General features: G+C 49.0%; 1 protein-coding gene across 3 annotated transcripts; it reads left to right on the top strand.

Moving 5' to 3' along the window:
* Positions 1–891: 891 nt before the first annotated feature.
* Positions 892–10,222, top strand: SELENBP1 (selenium binding protein 1). 3 transcript variants are annotated; one of them, XM_010724013.3, is made up of 14 exons: positions 892–1,002; positions 1,118–1,156; positions 3,163–3,216; positions 3,790–3,902; positions 4,772–4,957; positions 6,118–6,238; positions 6,657–6,839; positions 6,941–7,119; positions 7,398–7,476; positions 7,896–8,017; positions 8,136–8,228; positions 9,259–9,377; positions 9,535–9,697; positions 9,789–10,222. In XM_010724013.3, exons 2-13 carry the CDS (start codon positions 1,153–1,155, stop codon positions 9,695–9,697), a joined length of 1,416 nt encoding a protein of 471 aa, XP_010722315.1. In that variant the 5' UTR covers positions 892–1,002; positions 1,118–1,152; the 3' UTR covers positions 9,789–10,222. The 3 variants fall into 3 exon arrangements, with proteins under 3 accessions (XP_010722315.1, XP_010722313.1, XP_010722314.1); XM_010724011.3 differs by lacking the exons at positions 892–1,002; positions 1,118–1,156 and adding an exon at positions 1,241–1,263; XM_010724012.3 differs by lacking the exons at positions 892–1,002; positions 1,118–1,156 and adding an exon at positions 1,241–1,263 and having other exon boundaries at positions 9,535–9,701.
* Positions 10,223–12,277: the final 2,055 nt, after the last annotated feature.

Raw genomic sequence — 12,277 nt, 5'->3', positions numbered from 1 at the left:
ATCCATAGACTCACAATGGCGTGCAGTTCAAATCCTCAACACCAGCCAGTGGCACTGGGATAAAACATATTTGGGAGTGATGTCAGATGAGGATGTGTGAGATGAACCTGGATGGGATGAGATTATAGAGAAGTAGAATCATTGGAGCTGGAAGGGGCCCTTAAAGGCCATCTGGTCTGACCTCCCCCCAATGAACAAGGAAAAGGTCCCTTCGACTCAACCCATTTCTATGGTCTTATGGTTCTGAGGATGATCTGTAAGGACTCTTTCAACCCAGCCATGGTTCTGTGGATGACCATTAAGGTCATGGAATCACAGCCATTTGAGTTAGAAGAGACTCTTAAAGGCCATCTCATCCGATCTCACTGCAACAAACGGGGACACCCACAGCTCCACTGGGAGCTGGGAGCCCCACACAGGAACTACTGCCCACTTATCCCTGCAGGACCTGTGCCAGTGCCTCACACCCTGCTCATAAAAACCTTCCTTACATCCGGTCTAAGTCACCTTTTTTTCATTTGAAACCTTTTCCCCCTGTCCCATCACACAGACCCTGGTAAGACACGTGGTTTTGCCCTTGGCACTGTTTTAGGGAAAGAACAGGCAGTTTTCCCTGGGGGAAAAAAAAAGTACAGACCTTAAAAATACAACAAAACACACACAAATAAATGGGGAAAACAATAGACTGCTGCTCAATAGGGACAGTTAAGCACAATCCCAGCTGGATTAAAAAGCAAAATCCAGATTTTCACGTCAGTTTTGAAAGCAGCTGCTGCAGAAATGACCTGGTGAGGTTCCAGCAGACACGTCCCTCCCTTGGAGCCACTTTGTTTACAGGGCTGAAGTGCTGAAAACGCAGCAGCTGCCAAAGGGGCGAAGATATTCGACACAACCGCTTCCTTCTCTGCTGCTGGCAAACGCTCAGCTCGGGGTCACAACATCCCGGCCCGTTCCATCGGGACTCAACTGGAGCAGCAGGAGGCGAGCAGAGCAGAGGGGGCGGTGGGTTCAGTGCTTCCAGACCATTGGGTTTCTCAGTGCATTCGATCCTCCCCCCGGGCAGCTCTCTGCCCTCCCCTTTGCTCTGTTTATTCCCTTCTGCTTTACTCCATTCCAGGCGCTGCGCTTCCTGCTGCGCACCTCGGAGCCGACATGGGTAAGAGATCCAGCGCTTGATTTGCTGCTTTCTGCTCTCTTCTGCGCTGCGAAACCTTGCTGGCTTTGCCGGTGGGGCTGAGCTCACCGTTTTCTGCACGATGAAAGGTTTGCTCCGTTAAATGCTGCCCCCGTTTTGCGATGCTCTCACGGAACACTTCGCACGCCGTCGGTGCACATCGCTTTGAGCGAGTCCCTGTTAGGAGCTGATGAACGCTGGGCTGTGCTGCCCCGAGTGGGAACGGGAACGGCGCTGCCAGGAGACCCAGGAGCAGTTTCATTTTTCCCTTGTATTTTTGCTATGGGCTTTTATTTCCTTCTCTGCTATCCCGAAAGGAAGGAGAGAGCACTGAAATAGATGGAAATGACTTTGCACGTCCATAAATTGTTGCGTAATGTGGAAAGCGAGCGCCGTTCCTTCGCCATTTCCAACAGGTTTGGGGAGTAGAACTTAGAGAAACATTTCTCAGCAAAGCCAGGGCTGATGATTCAGCAGAAGGGCCAGTTCGGGTTATCTCCCGTGCTGAGCGCTTATCTTGCTGCCTTGCTTTGTGCCAAAGGCACAAAGTGAACGGTGCTTGTTGTGTTTTACTGGCTAAAAAAGCGTGGAGCGGCAGCTGGCAGGCTGTGATAGTGGCCTTTTTGTGGGAATGGTGGTGGCAGGGAGTCACCAGGTGTGGAAGGAGTCAGTTAAACATTGCGCCGCAGTGCTGACCGTCGCCAGGAGTGATGGATTGGCTGAAAGCCCTCAGCAGAGGTCCGTAAATCCTCACCACTTCTCTCCTAAACTCCCTCTTAGATGTGTGGGCACCTCTACGGTTTGTCTTCGGAGGCTGAGCTGAAGTCGTAGAATAGCACAGATAAAAGGCAAATCTTCAGGCTCCTCTCCTTTATTTCCAGCTGTTAAACCCAAACAGTGAAGGAAAGTGCTTCCTTCCTGTGTTTATGGTTACTGAATTTGCTATGAGATGGTCCTGCACAGACTGTTTGGTGGGCACGGCGGTGGGGATGGGTTGGGGTTGGACGTGTTTGAAAGATATCAGAAGGAGAGGAGAAACAAATGGAGAAGCAAGGAGGAAATGTTTGTCATTTGCTGTAGGTTTTCTCTGGAAAAGAAATCTTTTTCCTCAAAGTGATCTGCAGAACAGTGATTTGCAGTGCTAATTAAGCTGTGGTCTAACGCAGCCTGCATTCCTGCTAATTTGGCTGATTGAGAAAACCGGAATAAAGTTTCAATTATGGTGTATGGAACAAAGCAAACTTTCTATGCTGTGTTTTCAGACAAACAAAACAAAATAAAACAAAACAAAAACAACATTTCACAAAGAATGTGAAATTAAACCCAATGTGCTGAATTACTCTATTTGAGGAGATCTTCTGTTTGAAATCACAAATCTCCTCGTGCAGTGCGTGCACTGCTGGATGTGTTCTGCCTGCAGAGAAAACTCGATGAAATGGGCAGTGAGGCTGATGCTGCCTCTGCGCTGGGAATTGTGAGGCTGAACTCTGTGAAATGAAGGCCCAAATTTCCCATCATTTTTGAGCGTGGAGCATCACATCCAGTAACTCGAGGAACCTCAGCACAGACCCGACTCAGAGAGACTTACAGATGTCTGGCGATGTCAGCTGAATCTGATACCAGTCCATCTTTGAATGCAAAGCCAATGTCACAGAATCACAGAATGGCCAGGGTTGGAAGGGACCTCAAAGATCACAAAGCTCCAACCCCCTGCCACACGCAGGGCCACCAACCTCCCCATTTAATGCTAAACCAGGCTGCCCAGGGCCCCATCCAACCTGGCCTTGAACACCTCCAGGGATGGATGGGGACCCACAGCCTCTCTGGGCAGCTGTTCCAGCACCTCCCCACTCTCTCTGTAAAGAATTTCCTCCTGACATCCAACCTCAATCTCCCCTCCCTCAACTTAAAACCATTTCCATGTCCTCTTAGAGTTGAATTTTGAAAGAATGTGGAGACTAAAACCTCTCCTTTGTTTCTCTCATCAGCAAAATGTGGAGCATGCGGCCCAGGATACGCGACTCCCCTGGACGCCATGAAGGGCAAGTGCTGCAACACCCCCAAAATCCAGGCCCTCCGTGTGAGGGATGGTTTTCCAGTTCAGTGAGAACTGTTGGTGGCCCACTAATTAGCAAAACCAAAAAGATTTTAAGTATCAGAGGAGATTTGGTTTCACTCAATCCTATGAAGCACTGTGAGTTTGATGAAGCTGTGTTAAAACAAAGATAAATGCATGGCTGTAGGATGCCAGCATGCAACCAGCTGTTCTGGGTTCTGTACTGCAAAATAGAGCTTGCCTTTAAGTATATTGGGTACAAATTCCTGTGATTTAGCCTCCAGAAATGTTTCAGTGGTGTTTTGGGGTGAAGACTTATATAGACTGCCCACAGAGTCTCTCATAGAAGTGCTGTGAGAGAGGAATGGGAGAAGATGAGAAAGGACCCAGATGCTCCATGGGACATTTAATGGTTCTGAGCTCTGGCTTCCCGATTACCGCTGAGGAAGAATCATAATTCAGAGACTTAGGGATTCAAATCAGTGTATATTTCAGCACTAACCACAGAATTTTATCAAAATGATTCTTTCTGACCATGAAACGACTTCTGCTTTGGAAGGTCCCCGGGAGGAGATCGTCTACCTGCCCTGCATCTACAGGAACACCGGCATCCAGAAGCCGGACTACTTGGCCACCGTGGATGTTGACCCCAAATCCCCACACTACTGCCAGGTACTGGGTGTGGGATGGCCCCGGTGCTTCCTGGTGCTCCTGAGACATTTTCAGAGCATTTTCTATCTTTTGATGATTTGTGTTAAGCTTAAGAATTAAGCCCTGAAAGGTGGCACATCCCGTGTTGGCAGCATGGTCTGAATTTATCACGTAGCACCTGTGAGACCCTGGGAAATGTGCACATGAGGCACAGGAATCTGCTCCATTTATTTTGCAACTGGGAGGTTGAGCGACTCGAGTCGGTGAAGATATTTTGGACTCTGACCTCCGTATCTTTAAGGAACGGTGATTCTGGTCTGACAGCAGAGCTTTTCATCATTCGTTCTCCTTTTTTTTTTTTTAATAGCTGCCATTTTGGTTTTTATTGTGGAGGAGTGGAGGAAGCAGATTTCCTGAGACTCTGACAAATCTTTTTGTTATCTCCAAATCCTCTTCTAGGGGAGAAAGGTAAAGTCAGGAGCAGGAGTGCAAATTAGTGAGCCAGTTTACAGCAGTCCCAGATGCAATCAGGTGAAACTTGTGAACTCTGAGACTTGCAGCACATGGGCAATTGTTTTTTTTCCGTTTTTTGTTTGGTTTTTGTTTTCTGCATAATTACTCCACATCTCCTTAATTAGTTGGAAATTTTTAAAGCTGTGGATTAATTTAACAGCATACAACGTTCAACAAACGCCATGTGATCATGATGTCCAACTTCCCTCTCCCAATTTCTCGCTTCAGCTCTTTGTATCCCGCACTGACTCCGCTTCCTGAATCACAAACAGCCGCTTCCTTCTGCTCTTTATTAATTTATGCTTTGACACAAAGACCCATTTCTTTGCCTGGGGTGAAAAACCATCCCAGGCTGAATCTCAAGTCTGATGCTGCAGGTCATCCACCGCCTGCCCATGCCCAACCTGAAAGACGAGCTCCATCACTCGGGGTGGAACGCCTGCAGCAGCTGCTTTGGGGACACCACAAAGAGTCGCAATCGTCTCATTCTCCCATGCCTGATCTCATCCCGCATTTACGTGGTGGATGTGGGCACGGACCCTCGAGCCCCCAGAATCCATAAGGTACATTTAGATGACTTAAAATACCTTTTTTTTTTTTTTTTGGTGTATGTTGACCAAGATTGACCAAGATGGTCGTTATGACCAAGACAGTAATTTCATGGGTTCCAGCTTCAAATTAGGGCGATGGAGTCTGAACAGCTTTGGAGGCTTTTGCCACATAGAGGGAACTTGTGTGAGTTTTGAAACTCCTAATTTGCTGATAAATTACAAGCAAAAGCTTGTGCTAATTAATACCTGGTACGGTTGACACATTCAGGTAAGCATATGTAGGTTATGTGTTTGTTAGGGATCCCAATGGTTTCAAACTCGATTGGATTTCCACTAAGCTAAACCAGATCTTTGCATAAAGGACACCTCCTTGATATTTAATCCTTTAATCCTTAGTTCCTGAGCTTACGATGTGTTGATTTTTTATTATCTTTAAAGAAAAATCATTGTGTACAAAAGAAACATAGAGGACCAGGCTGGGTGCAAACATGCACGTTGTCAGAATCCACACTTGTGTGCTGGTTTCAGCTGTGGTAGAGTTAATTTGGTTAATCCTACACCGCCGTGTAAAGCTTCAGTACAAAGTGCCAGAAACAAACGTGGTCTCCTCATCAAAAGGGATATTCAGACATTCAGAGGCGTAATGTGTAATGCAAGGAAACATTTACGGGCTCTGTTGTCCCCCCACCTGCCTGCAGACATGTTCATTCATAATCTTGCAGCTCTGAGATCTTAAGGACGTTGCCAGACTTTAACTCTTATTTCAGCGGAATAAAAACCCCCAAAGGGCTCTTCTTTATGCGGTGGGTTTTGTTTCAGGCTGAGTTTCTAACGAAGCTCAAAGACGTTTTTTCCTCTGAACTCCAGAGGAGTGCAACGTCTGAAAATTGCACAGCGGTGTTTCTGCCACTGATCCTAATTAAACCCATTCTGACCGTTCAACTGTTTATGTTTTGGAGAAGAACAGATAAATCTGTAATGTTGTAGTGGTGGTGCATTATTGGGCCGAGGAGGAAGGAGGTGGCAAGTGCTCGAAATCCCAAATGGAACCACCCCCCTTTGGCGCACATCACGCCCACAACTTCCTCATCCTTTGGCATTTGTCCTCTTCGTGGTAAAAGTGGAGTTCTGTGACTGTAGTGAAGGTCTGACTGATTGTCACCTCGTTGCAGGTTGTGGAGCCCGTGGAGCTGTTCTGGAAGGGGAACGTGGCAAATCCCCACACCTCCCACTGTCTGGGCAGCGGTGACATCCTGATCAGCTGCTTGGGGGATCCTTCTGGCAATGGGAAAGGTATCCATCTCTTTGTTCTTCTAGAAATTAGTGCTAGAGGTGTGTTTGGCTGCAGGCTCACAGTTCTTTGGTGCACCCAGCAGTTCCAGCAGTGGTTTGTTGTTGGCAAGCAAAAGAAAACAGAAGTGACTCCTCCAGGATTGCCTCTATGGTACCCCTTAATGGAAAGCTACTTAGGAAGGATAACCGGTGTATCAAAACGCCCTGAGTACCTATAGAGCAAACTGGAGTTCAATTAAAAATGTGGTAGAGCTCTTTAAGAATCTTGCTGTAATCTGCTTTGTCCTACAGAAGTGACACAAATAGAATCACAACATTTTTCCGAGGCACAAGGTCACATTTACAGCGTTTAGCAAATAGAAGTCAAATATCGAGATGTTATTGACCTTATTTAACACGTTCCTTCTGCTTCCTGCAGGAGGCTTTGTTCTGCTGGATGGAGAGACCTTTGAAGTGAAGGGAAACTGGGAGAAAGGGGGGAAGTGCCCTCCCTTTGGTTACGACTTCTGGTACCAACCGCGGCACAACGTCCTGATGAGCACCGAGTGGGGGGCCCCCAAAGTCCTGGCATATGGGTTTAACCCAGTGGATGTTGAGAAAGGTGAGGGACCACGGGTTTAACCTCCCTAAAGTAAATGTGGTTCTTTGTTAAAGCTGGAATGATCCCTTCTGGGCTTATTTTTGCCTGACCTGACCCACCAGGGCATTACGGCCGCCGCATCAACGTGTGGGACTGGAGCTCCCACACCTACCTTCAGGCAATTGACTTAGGAGAGGACTCCGTCCCTCTGGAAATTCGGTTCCTCCACAACCCCGATGCTGCAGAAGGATTTGTTGGATGCTCTCTGGGTGGAACAGTGCATCGCTTCTACAAGACAGAGGTAGTGACAGCCACGGTGACGCTGGTTGTGTTGGGAATCCAGTGGTCACCTCAGAAACAGGACAATTCTGATTAAAAAAAATACATCTCCTCATTCCTGTCCAACTCTAGCCAAGCAATAAGGCTGTGCCAGAGAGCAAACCTTCCTGCCAGCCCGTGCAATGGCTTTCTGAAGCCCCTCATTGCTGAGCATCCCCATCATGTCCATCCCTGCCACGCAGACCTCGTGGCTGACATCAGGGCAGTAACGCTGCTGCGTTCGCTCCTCTCTTTCTGCAGAAAGGAGACTGGGCAGCAGAGAAAGTGATTGAAGTACCCAGAAAGAAAGTGCAGGGATGGCTTCTCCCCGACATGCCTGGTGAGTGTGAGCACGGTGGGAGAAGGAATGGAGCATTCTCATCTGTGGATCCACGGTGCAGTGCAGCTCTTTGGAAATTCTTATCCTTGAGTAGCAAACACTTCCCTTGTCAAACACTGAACGTCTGTTTGGGTTCTTTGTGTGATACTTGAAATATGACCAGTTATTCTTGCTTATAAGCCAGCAGTTGGGAGTGGCTGTCAGGGCTCTGCTCCCACATTGCTCAGTGCTGAGGTCCATTTCTCTGAGGAAATAGTTTGAGTCTTTCAACAACAGATATTCCCGTGGAGATTATCCACTCAGAGTGATCAGGAACGGTCCTGGGGATGCAGCTGCAGCCTGAGCATCCACATCCAAGGATATCCGTGCTTGTTCTGGCACCGTCCATCTCAAGGCTCTGCTGCTGAACTTTTATGCAGGTCTCATCACTGACATCCTCATCTCCCTGGACGACAGATTCCTCTACTTCAGCAATTGGCTGCACGGCGACATCCGCCAGTACGACATCTCCAACACGCGCCAGCCCAAACTGGTGGGGCAGGTAAGCAGCACCAGAAGAGCCATCCCTTCCAGCAGCGCAGTCCTATTTCCCCCTTTATTGCTTTCACCTTCCTTTGGCACCCACACCATTTCTCACTTCCCCCCGGCTTTGGCTGCAGGTTTTCTTGGGAGGCAGCATTGTGAGAGATGGACCTGTGACTGTGGTGGAAGACAAGGAGCTGCAGTGCCAACCAGAGCCGCTTGTGATTAAGGTAAGTTCTCCTGATGTGCACGTTACACTTTGCCAGCGCTCTGCTCATTCTGATCCATTTTGAATCTCTACAGTGCAGTCATAGAAAGCGATACATGAGCTATAAAACATATACAGCAGTATCTGAGTTGTAAAGCCTACGAAGCAGTTCGTGAGCTAGCTTGCGTCTTGGCTCCCAGCCTGGGCTGCAGGTATTGCATTTCAGCACGAGATGGAGTAAAACCTGGTGAGCGTTCTGGGTCCCTGTGGAGTTGTACAAGCTGTTCGGTTGCACCAGCGCCCATGTAATGACACCTTCCCTGCTGCTGTTAGCTGATTAGGAGCAAATGCAGTGTGTGTCCATCACTCCTTGTGATAACCATGCAGCAACCAATGGCCAAAGCACTCCCACCAGCTCCTGCTGATCTGCAGTGTTCCTCGTGGGTGGGTGGGTGTGTATGTGGGTTCCCAGGTAAGGAGTTCAACAGCACCTGGCGTCATGATAGAAGAATTAAAGGGCATTAATTATCCCTGGTTATCAGCGATTATCAGCCGTTATCAGCGTTCATTAACGTTATCACTGGCAAGGCAGCTACTTATGGAACCTCTTATGGGATGTGCAAGAACTGCGTATGCTCATCAGGGAGACCTGTTGATCAGAAGATGGTTTCAGGCTGAACGTCATTGCAGGAGGTCCCCCATTCTCCTTCATTTCATAGTGCAGATTGAAACCCAGCTGCAGTGGAGCTGGGATGGCAGCTCTGTCGTGCACCCATCCACTGCTTGATTCCTGCCCATCTGAGCACACCAACACCAGCCCTTCACCCCTGATTTTCTTCCTGGTTCCTGGTAGAACTCACCTTCAAGGCTTTGAATGAGGAGTTAGGCTCCCAATAAAGAATGCTTTGTCTCCAAGGCAGATCTGCTGCTCCTGTGTGCAGGAGTTCCAAGTGATGGATGCTCCTCCAAGCAGCAAAACCACTGCAATGTTTTGTTCCTCTCTGCTGTTGCCCAGCATGCCTGGAGCACTCTGTGCTCTGCTCCCATTGCAGGGGAAGAGGGTGCCGGGCGGACCGCAGATGATTCAGCTCAGTTTGGATGGGAAGAGGCTGTACGTCTCCTCCTCTCTCTACAGCGGATGGGACAAACAGTTCTACCCAGACCTTGTCAAGTAAGAAAACTTGGCTGAAAGAGGAAGGCTGAGTGACCTCGTGCTCAGGATTCCTATCTTAAATCAAGGCGTGCATCGGGGGCAGGTTCTGTCTTTGTCACACAAAGACCCAACAACTCCGAGTCCTTCTCTGACGTCTGCTGGGTCCCTTTTCCAGGGAGGGCTCCGTTATGCTGCAGGTCGATGTGGACACTGAAAGAGGTGGATTGAAAGTGAATACAGACTTCCTGGTGGATTTTGGGAAGGAGCCCGACGGGCCGGCGCTGGCTCATGAGATTCGTTACCCCGGTGGTGACAGCACCTCGGACATCTGGATATAAGTGTGTATGGAGCCATTTTCTTGGCTGGTTTGTTGTTATTATTGATTTCTTGGTTGATTCTCTATTTTCCCCCCTCCCCTCTTTCCTGCAGGTGAATCAGTCCAGTGAACCACTTTCTGAACTTCACCTTCCATTGGGGTGAGCCACAGAAGCTCTACTTTATGCTCATTCTCTGAGGCAGCCGAGTAAACCTGAAACACGTCCTACATCTCTTCTATTTCCTTGATCTTTGCCTTTATAAAGAGCTGTGCAATCACTAACTGCCTGCAGGCCAACCTCACAGTTTCTAAGGGCTGATTGCTGGGTGGTGGAGGAGCCGCTCCTGGCTGACTCCAGAAGTGTACATTTCACAGAGTGCCCTTTCCCTGCAAAGCTTAATTTGCTCATCAAGTAATCAGTGATTTACAGCACGAAATCACGCACTGCTAACCCAAAGCTGTGTGTTTCCGGAGCTGGGTTACCATTTAACATTTGTGCACTAATGCTGTATAACAAAGCCAGCAATAAAATCATTCTTTGAATCAGGTGGAACTTCACTTTTTTTTTTTCTTTTTTCCTCTTTAGCACTCCAGCATTATTTTGTTCCAAAGAGCATAAATAATACAAAATAATACAAGATCTCTGCAGGGAGCAGCAGTGTCACCTGTCTAGAAGTCACTCGGTGGGGGATTTCTCATTGCTGCAGCCACTGTTGTTCCCACTGAGCAGAGCAGCACTCAGAAAGCACTCCCGTTGTGCACGGAAGGCACTGATTTGTTAGGAAATCGTTTGCTACACTCAGTACTACCGGAGCCCATTTATTTTTATTTTTTTATTTACTGTTTCCACTGTTCCCAACTGCGCGACCGCTCTCTGAGCGTGGCGATGCCCCCCGCGGCCACAAGAGGGCAGACCGCAACCTGCATTGCGCTGCAGCGCATCCATCCGGGCGGTACGAACGCGCTGTACGTGAAGTCCCCAAATCACAAACTAGAGAAGGAAGAGAAAAGCAAAGGGGAAGAGGTGACCGAGATTGAAATATTTCATTGTTTCCCAGCAACTGCAAAGCTGGGTGCTGAGAAAGGTGAGCAGCGAGGGGAGTGCTTTTTCAGGAGGAAAGCCGATGGATCTCACTGCACTGATGGGATCTGTCCCCATAGCAGATGGGGCCAGGTGGGAAGGGAGAAAACACCCACTCTGTGGAGCTGGAGGAGGATTGGAGAGGGCTCCCATCCTTGCAGGAGTTCTTGCTCGGGTGCTTTGAGCAGCCCCGATGTCCTTGGTGAAGCAAGGTCTTCTCCCAACACCATCAGTGTGCTGTGCCGGTGTGCACCAGATTGCATCACCTTCCCATGCCCATTATCCAAATTACAGCATGTTCTTCCTTATCAGGGTAGGAAGTGATGGGCAGGAGAAGGGAAGCAGCTGCCACCTTGCTGTGGGCTGTCCTGAGAAGCCCCGATTGCTCTCATGTTGTGGCTTGCCATCTCTGCTGGCCACAAGGAGCTTTTCTTGGTTCCATGACAGCTCACACCGGTGCTGCTCTCCACTAACCATTGCCTTCTTGCTGTTGGTGTTGCTGAGCCTGCTCTTCCCCTTTCTCCTATCAGGTTTAATTAGAAAATTCTACGCCCCACAGCTTGGTTTTGTGAGGGATGCCAAAGACGTCACCATGGAAAGCCAAATGGGATGACCAGCAAACTTTATTAATGCATAGAAGACTAACGACCTTTCTAATTAGCAGTTATTCCAGTGCAAGAAGAAGGTGCAGTGAGGCATGCAGCAAAAGCATGCTGTCAGAGGCTGCAACTGACCCCTGAAACTGCCTCTAATGGAGCAGGAGCTTCTTGTGCAGGGCTGTGCTTCGAGCCATCCAGGCCAACACTGAGCACAGTGAGACAGGTGCAAGGCCTGAGCCTTTGCTCCTGCACTTGGGTCACAACAACCCCCTGCATCTATGTGGGAGAGAGGCAGAGTGTATGAAAGCAGCACAGAGGAGAAGGATCTGGAGGTGCTAGCTGACAACTGGCTGAACGTGAGCCAGCAGCATGCTCACATGGCCAAGGATGCCAAGGGCATCTGGGCTGATATTAGAAATAGTGCAGCCAGCAGCAGCAGGAGGTGATCATCCCGTTGGAGTCAGACTCTGTCCCCAGGTAATGATGAGAGGTGATGGCCACAAGGAGCACCAGGAGAGGTCCAGGTTTCATATTTGGAAAAAGTTCTCTGAAAGATGGTGATGCATTGGCACAGGCAGCCCAGGAAGGGGATGGAGTCACTGTCCCCGGAGTTGCTCAAGGTACAGCTGTTACATGGTGCTGGATTCCCCAGAGCTTCACGGCTTCATCTCAGCCCTCAGACAGAGACGTGCTGTGTGTCAGGGTCCAGATTTCAGTGGCCTCGCTGAGCTCAAGGCTCGTAATTTATTTCCAGAAGCTGATGGCAGTGGGGCAATTATCTAGATGGGCTTCCCATCCCTCACGTGGAATTTGCAGGCTCTGCACATTGGTATGGCAAGAACCCGGGGATGGGGGACAGCGTTAATTAGCTGATGTCCTGCCGGGGCCAGTGGAGGCCAGCAGAGCCTGGCCAAGTCCCACT

The sequence above is a fragment of the Meleagris gallopavo genome, chromosome 27 (genome assembly GCF_000146605.3).
Source record: "Meleagris gallopavo isolate NT-WF06-2002-E0010 breed Aviagen turkey brand Nicholas breeding stock chromosome 27, Turkey_5.1, whole genome shotgun sequence".
NCBI lineage: Eukaryota > Metazoa > Chordata > Aves > Galliformes > Phasianidae > Meleagris > Meleagris gallopavo.
Note: the sequence above shows the minus strand (reverse complement) of the source record. Positions and strands in the feature narration are given on the sequence as shown.

Bases quoted from the DNA above. Each gene is read 5' to 3' on its own strand.
- SELENBP1 (XM_010724011.3), top strand. The intron at 3,903-4,771 runs GTACTGGGTGTG...CTGATGCTGCAG, and splicing joins AATCCCCACACTACTGCCAG to GTCATCCACCGCCTGCCCAT. The intron at 9,378-9,534 runs GTAAGAAAACTT...TCCCTTTTCCAG, and splicing joins TTCTACCCAGACCTTGTCAA to GGAGGGCTCCGTTATGCTGC.